Source organism: Augochlora pura, chromosome 8 (genome assembly GCF_028453695.1).
Source record: "Augochlora pura isolate Apur16 chromosome 8, APUR_v2.2.1, whole genome shotgun sequence".
NCBI classification, from domain to species: domain Eukaryota; kingdom Metazoa; phylum Arthropoda; class Insecta; order Hymenoptera; family Halictidae; genus Augochlora; species Augochlora pura.
This window is the reverse complement of record NC_135779.1, coordinates 1,375,213-1,390,075: the sequence shown is the minus strand read 5'-3', so window position 1 is coordinate 1,390,075 and position 14,863 is coordinate 1,375,213. Positions and strand designations below refer to the sequence as shown.

General features: G+C 54.1%; 1 protein-coding gene across 7 annotated transcripts in view; it reads right to left on the bottom strand.

Annotated features, from left to right (window-relative positions):
* Osp (myosin phosphatase Rho interacting protein outspread) overlaps positions 1–14,658 on the bottom strand; it is a 150,086-nt gene extending 135,428 nt beyond the window's left edge. For all 7 annotated transcript variants that reach the window (XM_078188528.1, XM_078188532.1, XM_078188533.1 and 4 more), the window contains exon 1: positions 13,016–14,658. In XM_078188528.1, coding sequence (XP_078044654.1) covers positions 13,016–13,156 — 141 coding nt within the window. In that variant the 5' untranslated portion in view covers positions 13,157–14,658. The remainder of the gene's footprint in view (positions 1–13,015) is intronic.
* Positions 14,659–14,863: the final 205 nt, after the last annotated feature.

Sequence of the window (14,863 nt, the reverse complement as noted above, 5' to 3'; positions counted from 1 at the left end):
AGCTTTATATTGAGCGCAAGCGCTAGCTCATTCGGACCAGGCTACAAGTTAGCCTACGCCGGCGATGTTGGGGCGATAAACCACTGATAAGAGAGGTACACGCACACCTGGAACGTGTGCGCGTTCCAGGCAGGGAAAAACCCCCCCGTCACCCGTTAGGGATCATCCGAGGAGAAGACCGTCCCAGAGAGGGAAGTGACCCACTTAGCCTGCAATCACCCTTTCGGGTTCTTGGAGGCGGGGTCGCCAGCGCGAGGCTCGGTCTCTTGCGGGTCCATGCGATTGCTCGGATGGAAAATTAAGCCGCCTCGACACACTATAAGTATAGTGCCCGCGAGGTCTCGGCGGCTGGTAGTCTTCAAAGTAATAGTAATAAATAAATGAGCATTTTGATTCAAGGGACTGCGACTGTTATTTTCTAACTAACTCGAGTGTCGATCGCGTCGCGTTCGCCGATTCCACGGTGCCAGCCTCGTTGCTTTCATTCCGACTCGCAGTGGGCAGCTATCTAAGATCAGTCTCCCAAGTCGGTCCAACAGGCGAGAGTAGGACATGTCGTCACGGATTGTAGCATAAACGCAATGCGTGGCGACGCCGATCAAAGAAGAGTGGGCACTCGCGTGAGTGTAGCGGACACCTGATTGCGAATATGCCGAAGTAGCGGAGGACAGCCTAACCCTAGCGCCTACGTTGAGCCAACGTGTATCATGTCAACTGATATGAAGACACTGCTGTCAATCCGGGGTCAATGGTGAATTTGCTGCGCTGAGATGCTGCCTCGAAGAAGGTTGAGGACTTTTCACCTCGTGCGCGTCTAAACGAAGATGCGCGTCGCCGCAGCCTTCGCCGCCGCATCCACGCGCGAATCCAAGGCGAACGTGTGCCCGCGGAAGATTAATTAATATCGGAGTATCTCCGGCCGCGCGCAGGTGACAAATTGGTGAAAGTGAGAGATCCTCGCGACGACCGTGGCCCTCACCCGAGCAGGCGCGTCGCCGCTTAATAATTTGTCGAAGACAACACAAAGGTGCATCTGTTTGCATAAAAATCGTCTTTGGTGAGCGACGTCGAAAGTCGCGTAAGATAATATTTCGTCCAGCAAAACTAAAATATAACCATTTGGAATTTGACTATTATCGAGCACAGTACTGTTTTAAACCACAGCGCTGCGCCGTGATAAAGGGAAGACCGTGCCGCGGGAAGAGGTCTCGATCTCACGGAAACCAGACGAAACCGTCGTGAAAATGACCTTCGCCGAGCCTTCCAACGCGAAACTGGATCTATCGATCATTCGACTCGCGGAATGCTGGGCGTTGAATTAAAAGCGCGCGTCGTACTCAACACTCGACAAGATCAACGGCTGGGAATGTCTTCCAGAATCATTGGAACGCGCGTCTCAACCTTGGCAAATTGATGACCCAGTGTCGGCACTCGATCATTCCCGATCGATTTCGAAGGATGCGCGGTTTCGCGCATTCGGCCTCAATGAACTGGAAAGTCGAGCCGCGATCGAGCGCAGTTTGGGCGAGGAACGTGCGCGGCGCGCACCGCGCCATTCATAGCGATGCACGTGCAACCCGGAGAGTGTCCGGGGAACGGAGCGGCGCGTCTCGGACTTGTTGCTGCGTGGCTGCGCGGTGCTCGCGGCGTAGATAAGATCGAGGACAGGTGGAAAGTTCTTGGCTCCCACACGACTCCGTGTTTGGCCAGGTTCAGACAGCCGGGACAGCAGGATTCGACGGGCCGGAAGATTAGAATTGGGAGCCGTTGCATCTCCCGCGGGGATTAAACGGGGAAAGAGGAACGTGAGAATGAATGATCGAGGCTCCGCGATCGCCCCCGGCCTCTATGGAATCGGGCTCGCCGCCCGGCGTCGAAAAATATGTCGAAGACCTCGGCGAGGCCGAGTCGCCTTCGTCGTTGACCCGTGAAACGACCGAACGACATTGTATCGTTGACCGATGCGATCGGATTTATTCCGCGTCGATCGGGCACACGAAACGAAACGATCAGAGAATGTTCACGATCGAGCAGTGTCAACGACCGACGATGTTTCTAGACACCTAGAATCTAGAATCTAGAATCTAGAGGATGACAAAGCTCTGAACGGACACGACTCCGTCGGTGGTAGAGCTGTGCCTGTTGGCGTGGAAAAGAGCCAGGCCAGGTCAGGCCAATCCCAGAGCGGCTCATTGATGATTTCGGTCGGGTCCGGCGTCGTAAAGCCCTCGCACAAAATCAAGTCTGGCCCTTTCTTGCGTGCATTACGGTACCCGGGAGCCGGATTGTCGTCTGATACGCCGCGCGCGAGAGACGGGAATCAACTTTTCGCTGGCAGGATGAGTCATTACGGTGAGGTAGTAGCTTACATCGAACCGCAAATGACGCGAAAAACCGTCTGCGAAGGAGGGAAGAGACGTCTTGGCTCGGAACACATCGAAGCGTGAACGTTTTTGCCGTAAAAATTGCCCTCGTCTTGGACGATTGACCATTGGAAATGCGAGTACCTGTCCGACGCGGCGGTTTCGGTGCGGTTGCTACGCGAGCCGCGAGCCTGCAGGCTCGAACCGCAAATTCACTCTGTGTCCCGTGTACTATCGAAAAACATCATCGATTGCGTCCGAACGCGCGAGATCTTTGACAGGCAAATGAACTTCCGAGACAGAATATGTAGTTGGCGCGTCCTGCCAATCACGATTTTTATTCATTGTAATGTAGTTTGGATCAAGGTGTTTTAATAATCTCAACGATGCTAACATAGACTATTTAAAAGCGAAGATAAATAATTCGAAAGTGAAGCCGTAGCCCGGATCGAAAGGGTTCGCTAAGGGGAAGAAATCGTCGGAAGCGAAAGTGCGAAAGAATTTGAAAGTGGGGCGAGCGAATGCGAAGGGCGTGCAGGGTCGCGATCAGGGTCGAAAATTCCTGACCAGAGCATGCTCTCGCTCGAGTTGACCGGTTTAAAGGGAGCAGACCGAGGCGATGCGAGGCGAGGCGAGGCAACGTAACATCTGAATGAATCACGTTCGCGACTAAAACGAATACGGGCAATCGCGTGTCCCTACCCCGTGATCCCGTGTTCCTCGTTTTTGCTCGATCGCTCCTTCCACGGTCCACTTCGCGCAGGACTACGCGCGGCGCGTACGTGCGCGTATAAATAAACGGCCATACATTATTTATAAATCGCTTATGCACCAACGGCAAGGTCGGATAAGATCTGAGGCCCGCAGAAAACAGAGATACTGCCGTGGCTTTTATGATCCACGGAGTGACCTATCGTCGGGAACATTCGTCCCCCCACCGCTCCGTCCGCCGAAGAATAATTCTAATCGTTTGGGGTGTCGTTGCGCCGAAAAACTTTTGGTTTTTCAAGGAAAATGGCTGGAAACAGAGAACGTCGACGCGCGAGAATCGTGGTAAAGAATGAAAAGAAAGAAAGAAGGAAAGGGGGGTGGAAGAAAATGTGGAGGAAGGGTATTAGGAAAACGAGATCCGGCAGTACGTTATGCCCGTTCGATTACAGATAATGACCGGGGCGCGCGGGCCGATCGAACTTCATCGACCTATAAATCGGTGCTGGGAAGCGCCTATGGTAGCCGCGCGCGCGATCTCGGTTTCTGGCTGATGAGTTATCCAATCGCGGCCGAGCATAAATGTACGATTATTTCTCGCGGCGCACGTGTACCGCGGACGCATGCGCCGTCGTAAAGAACGCGTTAATCGCGCGATAGCTCGCGGAGAACCGGTATCGATGCAAAACACGGCGAATTCGACTCGCCGCCGTGCGCCTCCTCCACGAGTAATTGTCCTGTCCGCTTGTGTTGTCCCGGCCGATTCCGTCTCGGGGTCTCCATCATTTTCTCCCGACCGAAAGCAATTTATTAATTAACTTATTTATCGCGAGAAAGGAAACCCTCGGCGTACCCTGTAACCGCGCGCGCTTAAATCTCGAGTAATTGCGGAGCAGAGCGCGAGTTAGAACAAACCCCTCCGGCCAATTCAACAGATTTTTCTCCCTCCCCTTCGTCTTCCTTCGAACTCCTGAATAGCTAACATTTTTCACATTCTCGACTTGTTTCTCATAGTCGACTTGTCCCTTTCATAGTAATCTTCGATGCAATTGGAGAATAAATCTAGCACAGATTACGGCGCAGGATTTATCTCAACGATCCTCCTCGTATCCGAGCGCACCGCTTGTCCTACACGTGTTGTTTAACGGTCCGGTGACACGATTTATTTAACCCTTTGCTGTCGTATATCTACTCTCAGCCACTACAGCTATTTAATTATTTAACTTTACGGAAGAATTAAGTGTAAACTTGATGCGACCGCATAGGGGTTAAATCTCGTTACGAAATAGACGACTGACGCTGACTGACCGTGACACACGGTGGACACTGATGCCGTGACACGAGACAGAGAGAGGCAGAGAAAGAGAGAGAGAGAGAGAGAGATTGGAGAGGGAGGAGATGATTTTTTGCCGACGAGCCGACCGACCAGATTGGTCCAATTTAGCACCCATCTGCGCCAGGAAACGTATTTTACGACGGTGAACGAGTCTGCGGTGCGCGCGCGGCCCTGTTTCCGGCCGATTTAGAAAAATCGTCGGAAAAAAAGAAAGCCGCGTGCGCGCCGAGCGTCGAGCAGCCGAGTCATCCATCTTTTCCAGGGGGCTCATAAGCGATCGCGTACCGAGCGTGGAGAGTGGAGAGACGTCCTTTCGTATAGGACCCGCGGATGATGGATGGCCGAGACCACGGCGAAAATAAAGCAGCCGGTTCAAGCGACATATCCCCTCTTTCTCCACATCTCTCTATCTCTCCCTCTCTTTCTCTCTCTCTCTCTCTCTCTCTCTCTCCCTCTCTCTCTCCCTCTTTCTCTCCCTCTTTCTCTCTCTCTCCGCGGAATCACCGTGATATTTCGCCTTCTGCCCGTGTGCGTCGCGCGTCGTCACCAACGCCACCGCTATTTATCCTCCGCCGACTCCTCTGTTCCTTCTCCTCTTGCGCTGACCACCGGCAATTAGCCTCACGGTCACGACAAGGACATCCACTTCGTGATAGGCTAAACACAGGTCGGCCACTTTATGAGATAGTGCCTACCGATCGGGGGCGCTCGGGACCTGCCGGATAATTTGTGATCGTTCCCGATCAAGGGACAAGTTCCCCTCACCGCAGCCCCGCGCGGCGTCCGCTGGAAGTCCATTGATGGCCGTTGATTGAGCTCCGTCACGAGAGGCGCGTCCTCTTCCATTCCGTCGCTTTTTTTCCCGGGCCGCGGGAACCGGATAATCTCGGTACTTCTGCGCGCATTTTTCCGGCCAAACGATGTTACGGCTTCCCGTACAATCCTCCGCGGAACGTGTACGACAGACATCGGCGATGTCTGCTGCTCTCCCGTTATCAGAACATCGTTCTCTCGATCGAATGTTTATTTTAGGAGAGCATTTTTCTCGGAGAACTGAACACGGTAGCGTAACATCGAAGGCCAAACCAGTCCGAACAATGTATTAAACCGTGCGCGTAATCGTGCTACAATACATTTCCTGCAATTATCCCTGTCTCCTCTTCTCCGATTGTCCATTCTCTGTTTAGCCAGGTGGTTGCGCAACATCCGCTCGAGGAAAGCTGATTAACGGCCGGAGCAGCTCGCGACGATTTCGAGACGACGCGTTTCCACGGCAGTCGTCGTCGGGTCGTTATGAATCGTTGATCCTGATCTCGATGCCCGGGGACGGAGTTGCGACGCGATCGCAAAAAGACCGCCGCAGAAAATCGCGAAGCCTCGCATATCCAGTTGTAACGGTATACCGCGCGCGGGAGCAGGTAGGCTGAGAGGAGCGGAGAGGCTGCCAGAGAAGACAGAAGGAGAGAGAGAGAGAGAGAGAGAGAGACGCCCGGTAGCCGAAGCAGCGATCGTAACAGCTCAACGAAAGCTCTTCGTCGCGTCGTGACACTCGCGCGCGCGACGTGTCCCTACGTTCCTAGTGAATGGAAGCAGCGTGCACCGTCGTGTCGCGTCGGCGGCCCGGCTTGCGGTGCATTCATCCTGGGCGCGATAGGCCTGCGCCGATTAAGCGAATCTGGGAAGAGTCGACCGGATTGGCCCCGGCCAACCGCTTCTGCTTTCCTCCGAACCGGCGGTTTTTCCGCGAGGCCGGTCGACGCGGTTTCGCCATAGAAGCGACCACGCTCTTTTCCTTTATAAGGACTTCATTGAAAACGCGACCGTCATTCGGCGACCGGCAGCGATCGCCTCGGGTCCATCGGTTCGAGGATCCTTAATCTCCGTGATCGCTCGCTAGGAAAATTCTGCAACCCACCCCCTTTCTCCGTTTTTCAGGCTGGTATCGGGAGTTTCGTCGATCGATTCGCCGAACAATTAACGCCGCGCTGCGCACAATTAAGGCTCCGATATAGGTACGGAGTGAAAGGCATCGGGACGGGAATGTTTAAGCCGTTCGACGACGGTAAATAAAAGGTCTGAATGGCCTGGCACGGCTCCGCTTCCCAGGAACCAGCCAGACGCGTCTCCGTCAATGAACGATCTGTACCAGTCGACTTTACATTTACGGTGATCCCCTTTAACGAGAACTCCCCGTTCCCGGGAACCAGGGCTTCTGGGTAGCCCTCGAACAGGAGAGCGCGTCCGGGCGACTTACCTGGCCGCCCCTCTCGCGTGCCTCCCCGTGTCTCAACCCCTCTATGATTTCTCTCGGCGAGGCACGTTTCCGTGACAAATCTATCGGAATCGGACCGTTGGATCCCGGTGTACACAGCTGCAGGCCGGCGGTGTTTTTCCTCGCGATCGCTCGGTAAGTCGCGGAGAGCTGCCCGAACGAGACGCTCGGCAAGGTTATGCGCGCGGTCCCCCCGTTCGAGACCAATTTATAATTCGATGATTATCTGCTGCACAGAGGCGAACTGAGCACAGACGCGCGCGCGCGAGCCTTGACGCCGCGACGTCGCCGACCTGCGTGCCGGCTGGGCATAAATATCGCGCGCGGAAAAAAAAGGCCCGTGGTTTTCGCCGCAGTCACGACAAATTATTGATGATCTTACGGACAGGCAATAGAGATCGTTATCAGAGGGGGCCCCGCTTCACAGAAAGGTCGTGTCGTGCAACAGGACATCGCAAAAACCCACAAATGCCTGTCCTCCGCGCGCGTTGTTGTGTCCGCCGTGGAAGAAATGGCCACAAGGCGCGTTTCCAAGCGGACACGGCCCCTCGTGGGAGGACGAAGGAGGACGCGAGGAGGGACGGAGGCAGGAGAAGCCCTTGCCAATCGGACACGGCGAGGCCGCGGCTACTTCGTCAAGGTGTACCCTAGCACCGGCTGTGCAACTATGCTAAGAAGTCGGTTTTCTGTGTTGGCCGGGCTCTACGATGTCGCCGCGCGAAGGACGAGCCGTCCTCGAGCATCCTCGGGCTTCCTCGATAGTTGCTAATCTCGAGAGCGCGCGGCGGCGGCTAGGTGGCCCTAACTCGATGCGAATTTATGCCCACGGCGGAAACTAGATCCTGATTTCCATACCCGACGTCCTAGCCGTTTCTACAACGAAAAGGAAACCGAAGGTTCGAATATTATTCCGTTCGACTGCTTTTCCGACAGTGGTCGCCTCTGGAAGACCGTCGACGCAACGATCAGCTTCGCGGGAAGACGGTACTTTTAATAGCATCTCGTCGAGAGAAAGGAATTTTTCCCGGGACGTAAGGAGACCTCCATGAACGAGTGAAATCTTTGTAAAATTTCGGTAGCCGAACTTCGAAGCAGCGATCGACTTCCGCGAAACGGAATTGATTCGAACGTCCCCGAAGCGTCGTTCGCGCGCGGGCAATCTCGACGGAGGATCGCTCTAAAGAGCATCAGTATGCAGAAGGCTGTCGCGGCAAGAATTTTGGGCTCGTCGACGCGCGAACGAGCAACTTTGGTCCTCTGCCCGAGCCGTTTCGCGCACCCTCCACCCGAGGACAATACTTCTGCCGACCGGTCAGCCGTAACCTGTCCATTGTTAGCCGCATACATTTAGTTTGCTCGCGACGCCGGCCATAAGCGAAGTACTGTTATTCGCGGTGGTGTGCGTATGACGTATCGCCCCGCCGATCTTGATACTTCCTCTCGCGCCTCTCGAAAAGGGCCCTCTCCTCTCGTTCCCTTTCAACGACGCGACGTCGTTAAATTATAACCTGCGGAAGTCGATCCGAAACCCGCGAACAAGTCGGCCATAAGGGTGGGGAAAAATTACGGCAACACCTCGTTCATCGCCGCGGGTTACCACCCAAAAGGCGGACGAGAGAGAGAGAGAGCTTTCATGCCTTTATGCTTTATACAAGCGTCGAATCTTCTGAAAGGCTACATCCTTTTCGCTTGCCCCCATTTTCTCGCTTTTTAGTACCCGGCCCGCTCGAATTTCTATCCTATACCAATATACGTACACCTATGTATTATTATACAGAGTGTTCCAAAATACACTTGCAATCGTAGAACAATTGCTCAGATCATTCGAAGTTCATTCTTTATAGTTCTCCGGATAGTCAGATATTTCTAGAACACCCAGTATACTTATGCATATAGAGCGTCCCGGTTCTTAGACTCCATGGCATACGTCGAGCACTTAAACCGGGAATATTGAGTGTATATAAACGAAGCTCTATAGGAGGACTGGCACAAAATGTAAACGGAACGTTCGCGTGATCGGTGGCAGCCGAGTGGTTGTTAGACGAAGATGCTCAGGGACGAATTTCACCGAGGGCCCTTGGATGAAAACTAGCCTTGCGTAGACGGGACCGAAAACTGTGATTAGTCCCTGGCTCGATCTCGCGTCACTCACGAGCAGTTATTTATATCCTGTGCCGGTTCTCGTTAAACAAAGTATGGAGTCTACACATGGCCACCATGTGCGAACGATAGGAACAAGTTCGACGTAGACGTCTATCTCGGTTGAGCTACACGAATGGCAGGACTTGGGATCGATTTGGAAATTTATCAAACAGAGACAGATTCGGTAATTCCCTCAGATGGTAATTCCCTCTTGCGTTGGATTAATAATTGAAACTCGTCAAGAAGTGACTTAATTAAAACGGAGACATCACTCCAATCGGTTGAACAAGTGTAAAGCAGAGTAACACTGACTTCAAAGAAGCAAATGCAAGGGATAATTGTGGTCGATGGTAATTGACATGAAGCAGTCAACATCGCGGTCTTAGGGAGACTATTGCCCTCTCGCCGATTGTCGGCGACCGAGCTTCCAGGTTTCCAATCGGCTTCCAGGTTCCGTGGCCCTCTAAGCTTGGTGGCGGCACGGACAGCACGGAAACGAGTGCAGATCGTTAAGCACGGTCTCGAGGAGCTTGGAAATTGAGACGTACGCGCGACCGGCTCTCGGCCGGCAGCGAGGGATTCGCCGAGTCGCGTGATCAGAACGCGCGCAGCCTTGTAATCGACAGCGAAAACACGTACGCGCATCTCGAGGCTCGCGAAGAACGTGTTCCGGCGAGCAGACGGTACCGTAAGGCATCCCGAGATCGTTTCACCGGATCAAAATTTCAGGGGCTCGGGAGCCCCCTCAGTGCTCGCGCAACACACCGAGCCAAGCGAAGCCGAGCCGAGCGGAGCCGAGTCGCGCCGTCGCGTCGGCCGTTCCCCAACACGCAGAGAGAGAGAGAGCGAGAGAGAGAGAGAGAGACGACGACGGTCTCTTCTCGGACGGTCGGCCCAGGAAATTATTTCTCGAAGGCCACTTACCGAGGCGCTCACGAAGAAGTAATCGTACAGAAAATACGGAGCTGCGGACCGATAATGGCTGGTCAGGCACAACGTGGCCCCCGGGGCCCTGCTTCTTCCACACCCCCCCTCGAGCCCGACCCCGAGACGACGACGCCAGAAAACAACGTGTACGCACAGCCTCGGATTTTATCGATCGTCCCTCGTTCGATTGTGCTCTCGAGAGCAGCCCGGCTACTTTCGATCATTTTCTCACAGGGCAACGCGGAACGGAGTCGGCCGAACGGGAGGCCGTCGATTACAGAAATTAAGGGGAGGGGAATCAAGATCGCCCGGCCGAGAGGCCGGCCGGGTGTGCGAAAATTCTAATTAACCGGTATCGCGCTCGGGCGCCAAACGAGCCGTGGCTCGGAAACGGCCGTTTAACCTCCGACGAACGATGGATCGTTAACGGACAATCACCGTGGAACAATTGCAAATCGGGCGAGAAACTCCGTGGCGTCGACTCCCGCACAGCCCTTTCACAGAGACGAGCGCCTCCGCGTTTCGCTGCTGCGATGCAGACCGCGGAAGGCCGTCGCTTCGTGGCTCTCGCTTTCGACGAATCGAAGCCAGTGCCCCAGAGGGCGATCTACGGTGAGTCGGTCTCTAGGAAGGAACGTATCGAACGTGATCGTTCCTTCCCCCCGTAGAAACACCGAGAGATCGTCGGAGGTATCGCGGCCGCGTTTCCGCCTCGTAATCGACGCCGGCGGGCACCGCGGCCGCGCGATCCTCGCCCGATTAATCGTAGAAACGCGGATAAAATCGAACGCGAAATCGGATAAAATCGAGCCGGCCGGTTCGAGACACGTTCCAACTTCCGCGAGACCGATCGCAGGCAGAGGCCGTAGAATACGATCGCGGTGGAGGGCCGCGAGAAAGATTGCGAAAGGTCAAATTCCTTCGATTCGAGGCTCTCCTCGTCAAATTACGAGCCGGGAGACGAAGAACCGTGTGACCGAGGAGCAAAGAAAGGTTGGATTGCGTATGCATTCGTTATTTGCGGTTATATGGGGGACAGCGTTCCCGAAGAGAGACAGCGAGAGCGATAAAGAGAGAGAGAGAGAGTGAAGAGCCGGAGAGTCGGTGGGAAAGAGAGAGAGAGGGAGAGAGAGGGAGAGAGAGGAGGAGAATAAACCGATACAGAGATACCGCATCCAGGCGAAAGCCGACAAGCCAACAACTCTCGAAAGGGCCCTGTTGTAGGGGTGCTGGGAGAAGGACGGCTGGAATGCACCGAGAACAGGTCGCAAGGCTGCCGACATTCCGAAATTTGCAACGGCGCAAACCACGGGGAACGTGTCCCATTGTGCGCTCCACGAATTCAACCCCTCCTTGCGTCGGCCGAACAAAAATAAACCGGCGAGATATGACTTTCGGTCGTTTTTCGTAACCCTTCGCGATAAAACGTGATTTACGGGATCGTGACCGCGCGGCGGCGGGCCAACGAGATCGTGAAACCGGCGATTTTCGGTACCGGAAACAGGAGGGTTGGACAGGATAATGGACACGCTGCATGGAAATCGTGCGTTGACTTCGCGATCCATACATGGTGCCACGAGTTATTCGTTCCTCGAATTTTCTTTCACTTTGTATCTTTCTACCCTCGTGTCGAACGCGTCGATACCATCGTTTTCAGATATTTTATTTCTCCGGTATATCATGGATTTACAGAAAAATTATTAATCTTCGCTTCGGCTTCCACGGATCTATTTATCTTTTCCGATTCATCCCAAGCACATATAACCCGATAATGCAATGCGTCGTACGTTTCTTCAAAGTAAAATATTGATAATATAATCGCGTCATGTTCCGCGGCGCTTATCCCGGATTTCCCCGGAACGGTTGTTACTAAGAAAATTGCAAAATATATGTATCGATTCGGGGCCAGCGAGCATCGCGTTCCGGAGCAAGAAAACCGGAGGAAACATGGGGGGACGATCGCGGAAGATCTGGTCGGTGAAAACAAAGGGAACCGTATCGACATCGACTTATCGAACGGACTTTAAACGGCGGCGATATTTAACCGTTTCGCGATATTAACATATATGCGTTGCCGTGCTGCTATCCGGCGGTACCGTACGACGCGCAGCGTGAATTGATTTTTAACGTTTTTATTTTACACTCTCCCCCCTTGCCTTTTACGAGGCAATTTTGCTCATCGGCCTGCTCGCCCGGGCCCGTTGTAAATAAAAACCACGGGGGAAGAAAGGAAACGGCAAAGACTCCCTGGTCGTTTTTTCTTGAGCCGTTCCTCGGTTGGTATTTATGTCCCCCGAACGTGAAAGCGTTATTTTTAGCCGGATTTATTTATAAACTACCAATAGCTGCGACCCTTTCGACGGCCCTGACTCGATCGGGATTGTTCGAAATTCGCCACCGACGAGAAATCGAATTTTCTCAAGAAAATGTGGGTACAGGCCTCGAGAAGTTCGACGACCCATTAGAGAAAGCGCCTCGAAGAAAACGATCTCCAAAAAGTAAACTTTCGCAATGATTTTATCAGTAAAAGAAAGCAAGCCGCGTTCAATTAGTCATCGCATTTCGCCCAATACTCATCACTTGATTATATCATTTCAAAATCGCATCGAGAACGCGTGCAAATTAAATTCCTTTTCGCTCAACTGTTAATCCAACGATACGTTTAACGATATATTAGCTTTTATCCTAATGTTAAAGACGCTTCGTTCATATACTTTAAAAAATAAATGTTGAAATTCTGAAAAATTAGAAAAGCGTGGCAATTCGATGAAGCGAAAATCGAGATTTGCTCCGATAGCACGCGGAGACCGCGCCGCGTTCGAAAATCGGCGAGATCCCGCGTGGAGAGCTGGCGCGCGCGAGCGCGAGCGCATGCGTGCACTAATCCTGTTGACCGGTAACGACGGTAACACGCTCGTCTTACATAACATCGACGTGTCCCTCCCCGCCAGGACCTTCGTCCTTCCCGAGAGAGCCTGGTCCCGATCACGGGTAGCGCGGCCAAGGAATTCGAGGGACGAGCAACAAAGAGAAAATAATGCCCGGTCGCGATGGACCGGCTACGCAACCGCGTGAGAGTGCGACGGGATGCGGCGTATAGGTGCGCGTCGCGCCGCGGACCCGCGAGCGAGAGAAAGACGGAGGGACGCGGTATCGGCTGGTGCCGGAGCGAGAGGGAAAACCGGAGTCGCACGCACGCACTCGAGCTGCCGCGCTCGGAAGAAAGAGAGAGAGAGAGAAAAGCAGAGTCCATCAAGCAAAACTCACCCTGTTGCATTCCAGAGCCTCCGCGCTGTGCTCCTCCTTCTGCTTGAAGCAGCTGCTGCACTTGCTCTTGTTGAATATGTTCGGCGCGAACTTCCTGCACTCGGCGCCGGTGCCACGGACGCCCGCCGTGCCGGCCGACATCGCGACACGTGCGAATTAACCGCGACGACCGGACAGCATCGTTCACCTCTTTTCCTCCCTCTACCCTTTCTTTCTTTCACACGCGTCGGCCGCAGCCCTCTCTCGGTGACCTCGCCGCCACGCCGCGGAAACCGGCAACCTTAACCCCGCGAAACAACGCGCTCGTCCCGTTCTGTCCCGTCCCGTCCCGTCTCGTCTCGACCTCGACACCCGGGGTATTATTATGGTCGCGCCGTCGCCGGACAACCGCTTTTCAGTTTACGCGCAATTCCGTCCGGTCCGTCGGCTGGCGTATATACGCGCCACCGAGCAGTTCCCGTACAGCCCCACTATTCCGTGCCCGTTACGTTAACGGATCGAGTTAACAGGATTTCGTATTCTCGTTCCGTGCGCGGATCACACTTCCAGAGCCGGTCGTTCCTTGTTCCGTCACACCCGATCAATCCCGGGATTTATCGGTCCCGCGATCTCTGTCGCGATTCTCCCTCGAGCGTGTCGCGTCTGATAATATTGTAAGCACACTCAAACTCCGAACGTCGTTCGGCGCCGCTTCGCGCGAGTCCTGGTTTTCTGTTTACACACACTGTACGCGCGACACGAGCCTCGCACTTTCGAACGGAATTTTGTAATGCACGCGAGGCTGAGTGCGTCGGTCCGTGTTTACAAATGCGTTTGCGTACACGCGGAACCGGAAACACGCACGTGTACCGCTGTCCGTCGAAACGCGAAACGACCTGTTTCTCGTTGTCCGACAGCACAGGTGACCTTTTTCTCTGTCCTCGTTTACCTTCCGCTTGGTTACCGTTCCTCTCTCTCTGTTCACCTCGCTTTCTTGTTGACAATCTTTCCTGCTCCGTGTCCGAAACAACACGTGGATCGAATGCGACGCACCGAAACGCACGGGTCGCATCCGAGACACAGGCACAGAGACAGATAGAGAAAGAGAGAGAGAGAGGAGACGCGCTCACCTGCACCGTGAATTAACGCGTGTCACACGCTCGCAAGCACCGATCTCGTCGATCGGATCGATTATTTGACGAATCCGGACGTCGAACGCACGTGCGTCCGATTGGTCGATCGACGAAGGACCACACCGTTCTCCTTCTTCCTCGCTCTCTTTCTCTTTCACTCTCTCTCTCTCTATCTCTCTTTCTCGTTCTTTCTCCTCAGGAATCCGCCTCAGGATCCAGCAAGAGAGAGAGAAAGAGAGACGTGGCTCCGATATAATTATTCGGCTGGCACAGTTCACGATGTATCGATAGTAGCACCACGATCCGCCTGTCTCTCTTCCCTTCTCTATCTATCCCGCTCGCGCTCCGTTGACTGTCACTGCAATAAGCCCACGACGCGACCCGAAATGTTGCACACGCGACGACTACGACAACGAGAACGACAACGGCCACGACAACGACCAGGAGCACGAGCACGTCGACGACACTCGGGCACACTTAACGACACGTCGCGTCGCGCTCTCCATGACAGAACGCTCCCGCGGACGTCCATCTGCGATCTGGCTCGTTTAACTCGGCCTCTATGCCGTCCGCAGCGCTCACTCTCGCTCGATCGACCGCAGCACGCACGCCCAGGCTCCGGACTACGCCGTCCATCAACCAGTCCCTTTCTCCGACGAACGAAACATTCAGCGCCGCCACAATTTCAACCGATCTCGACACAACGTTCTCGCGTTACTTTTCTCTCCTAACCCTT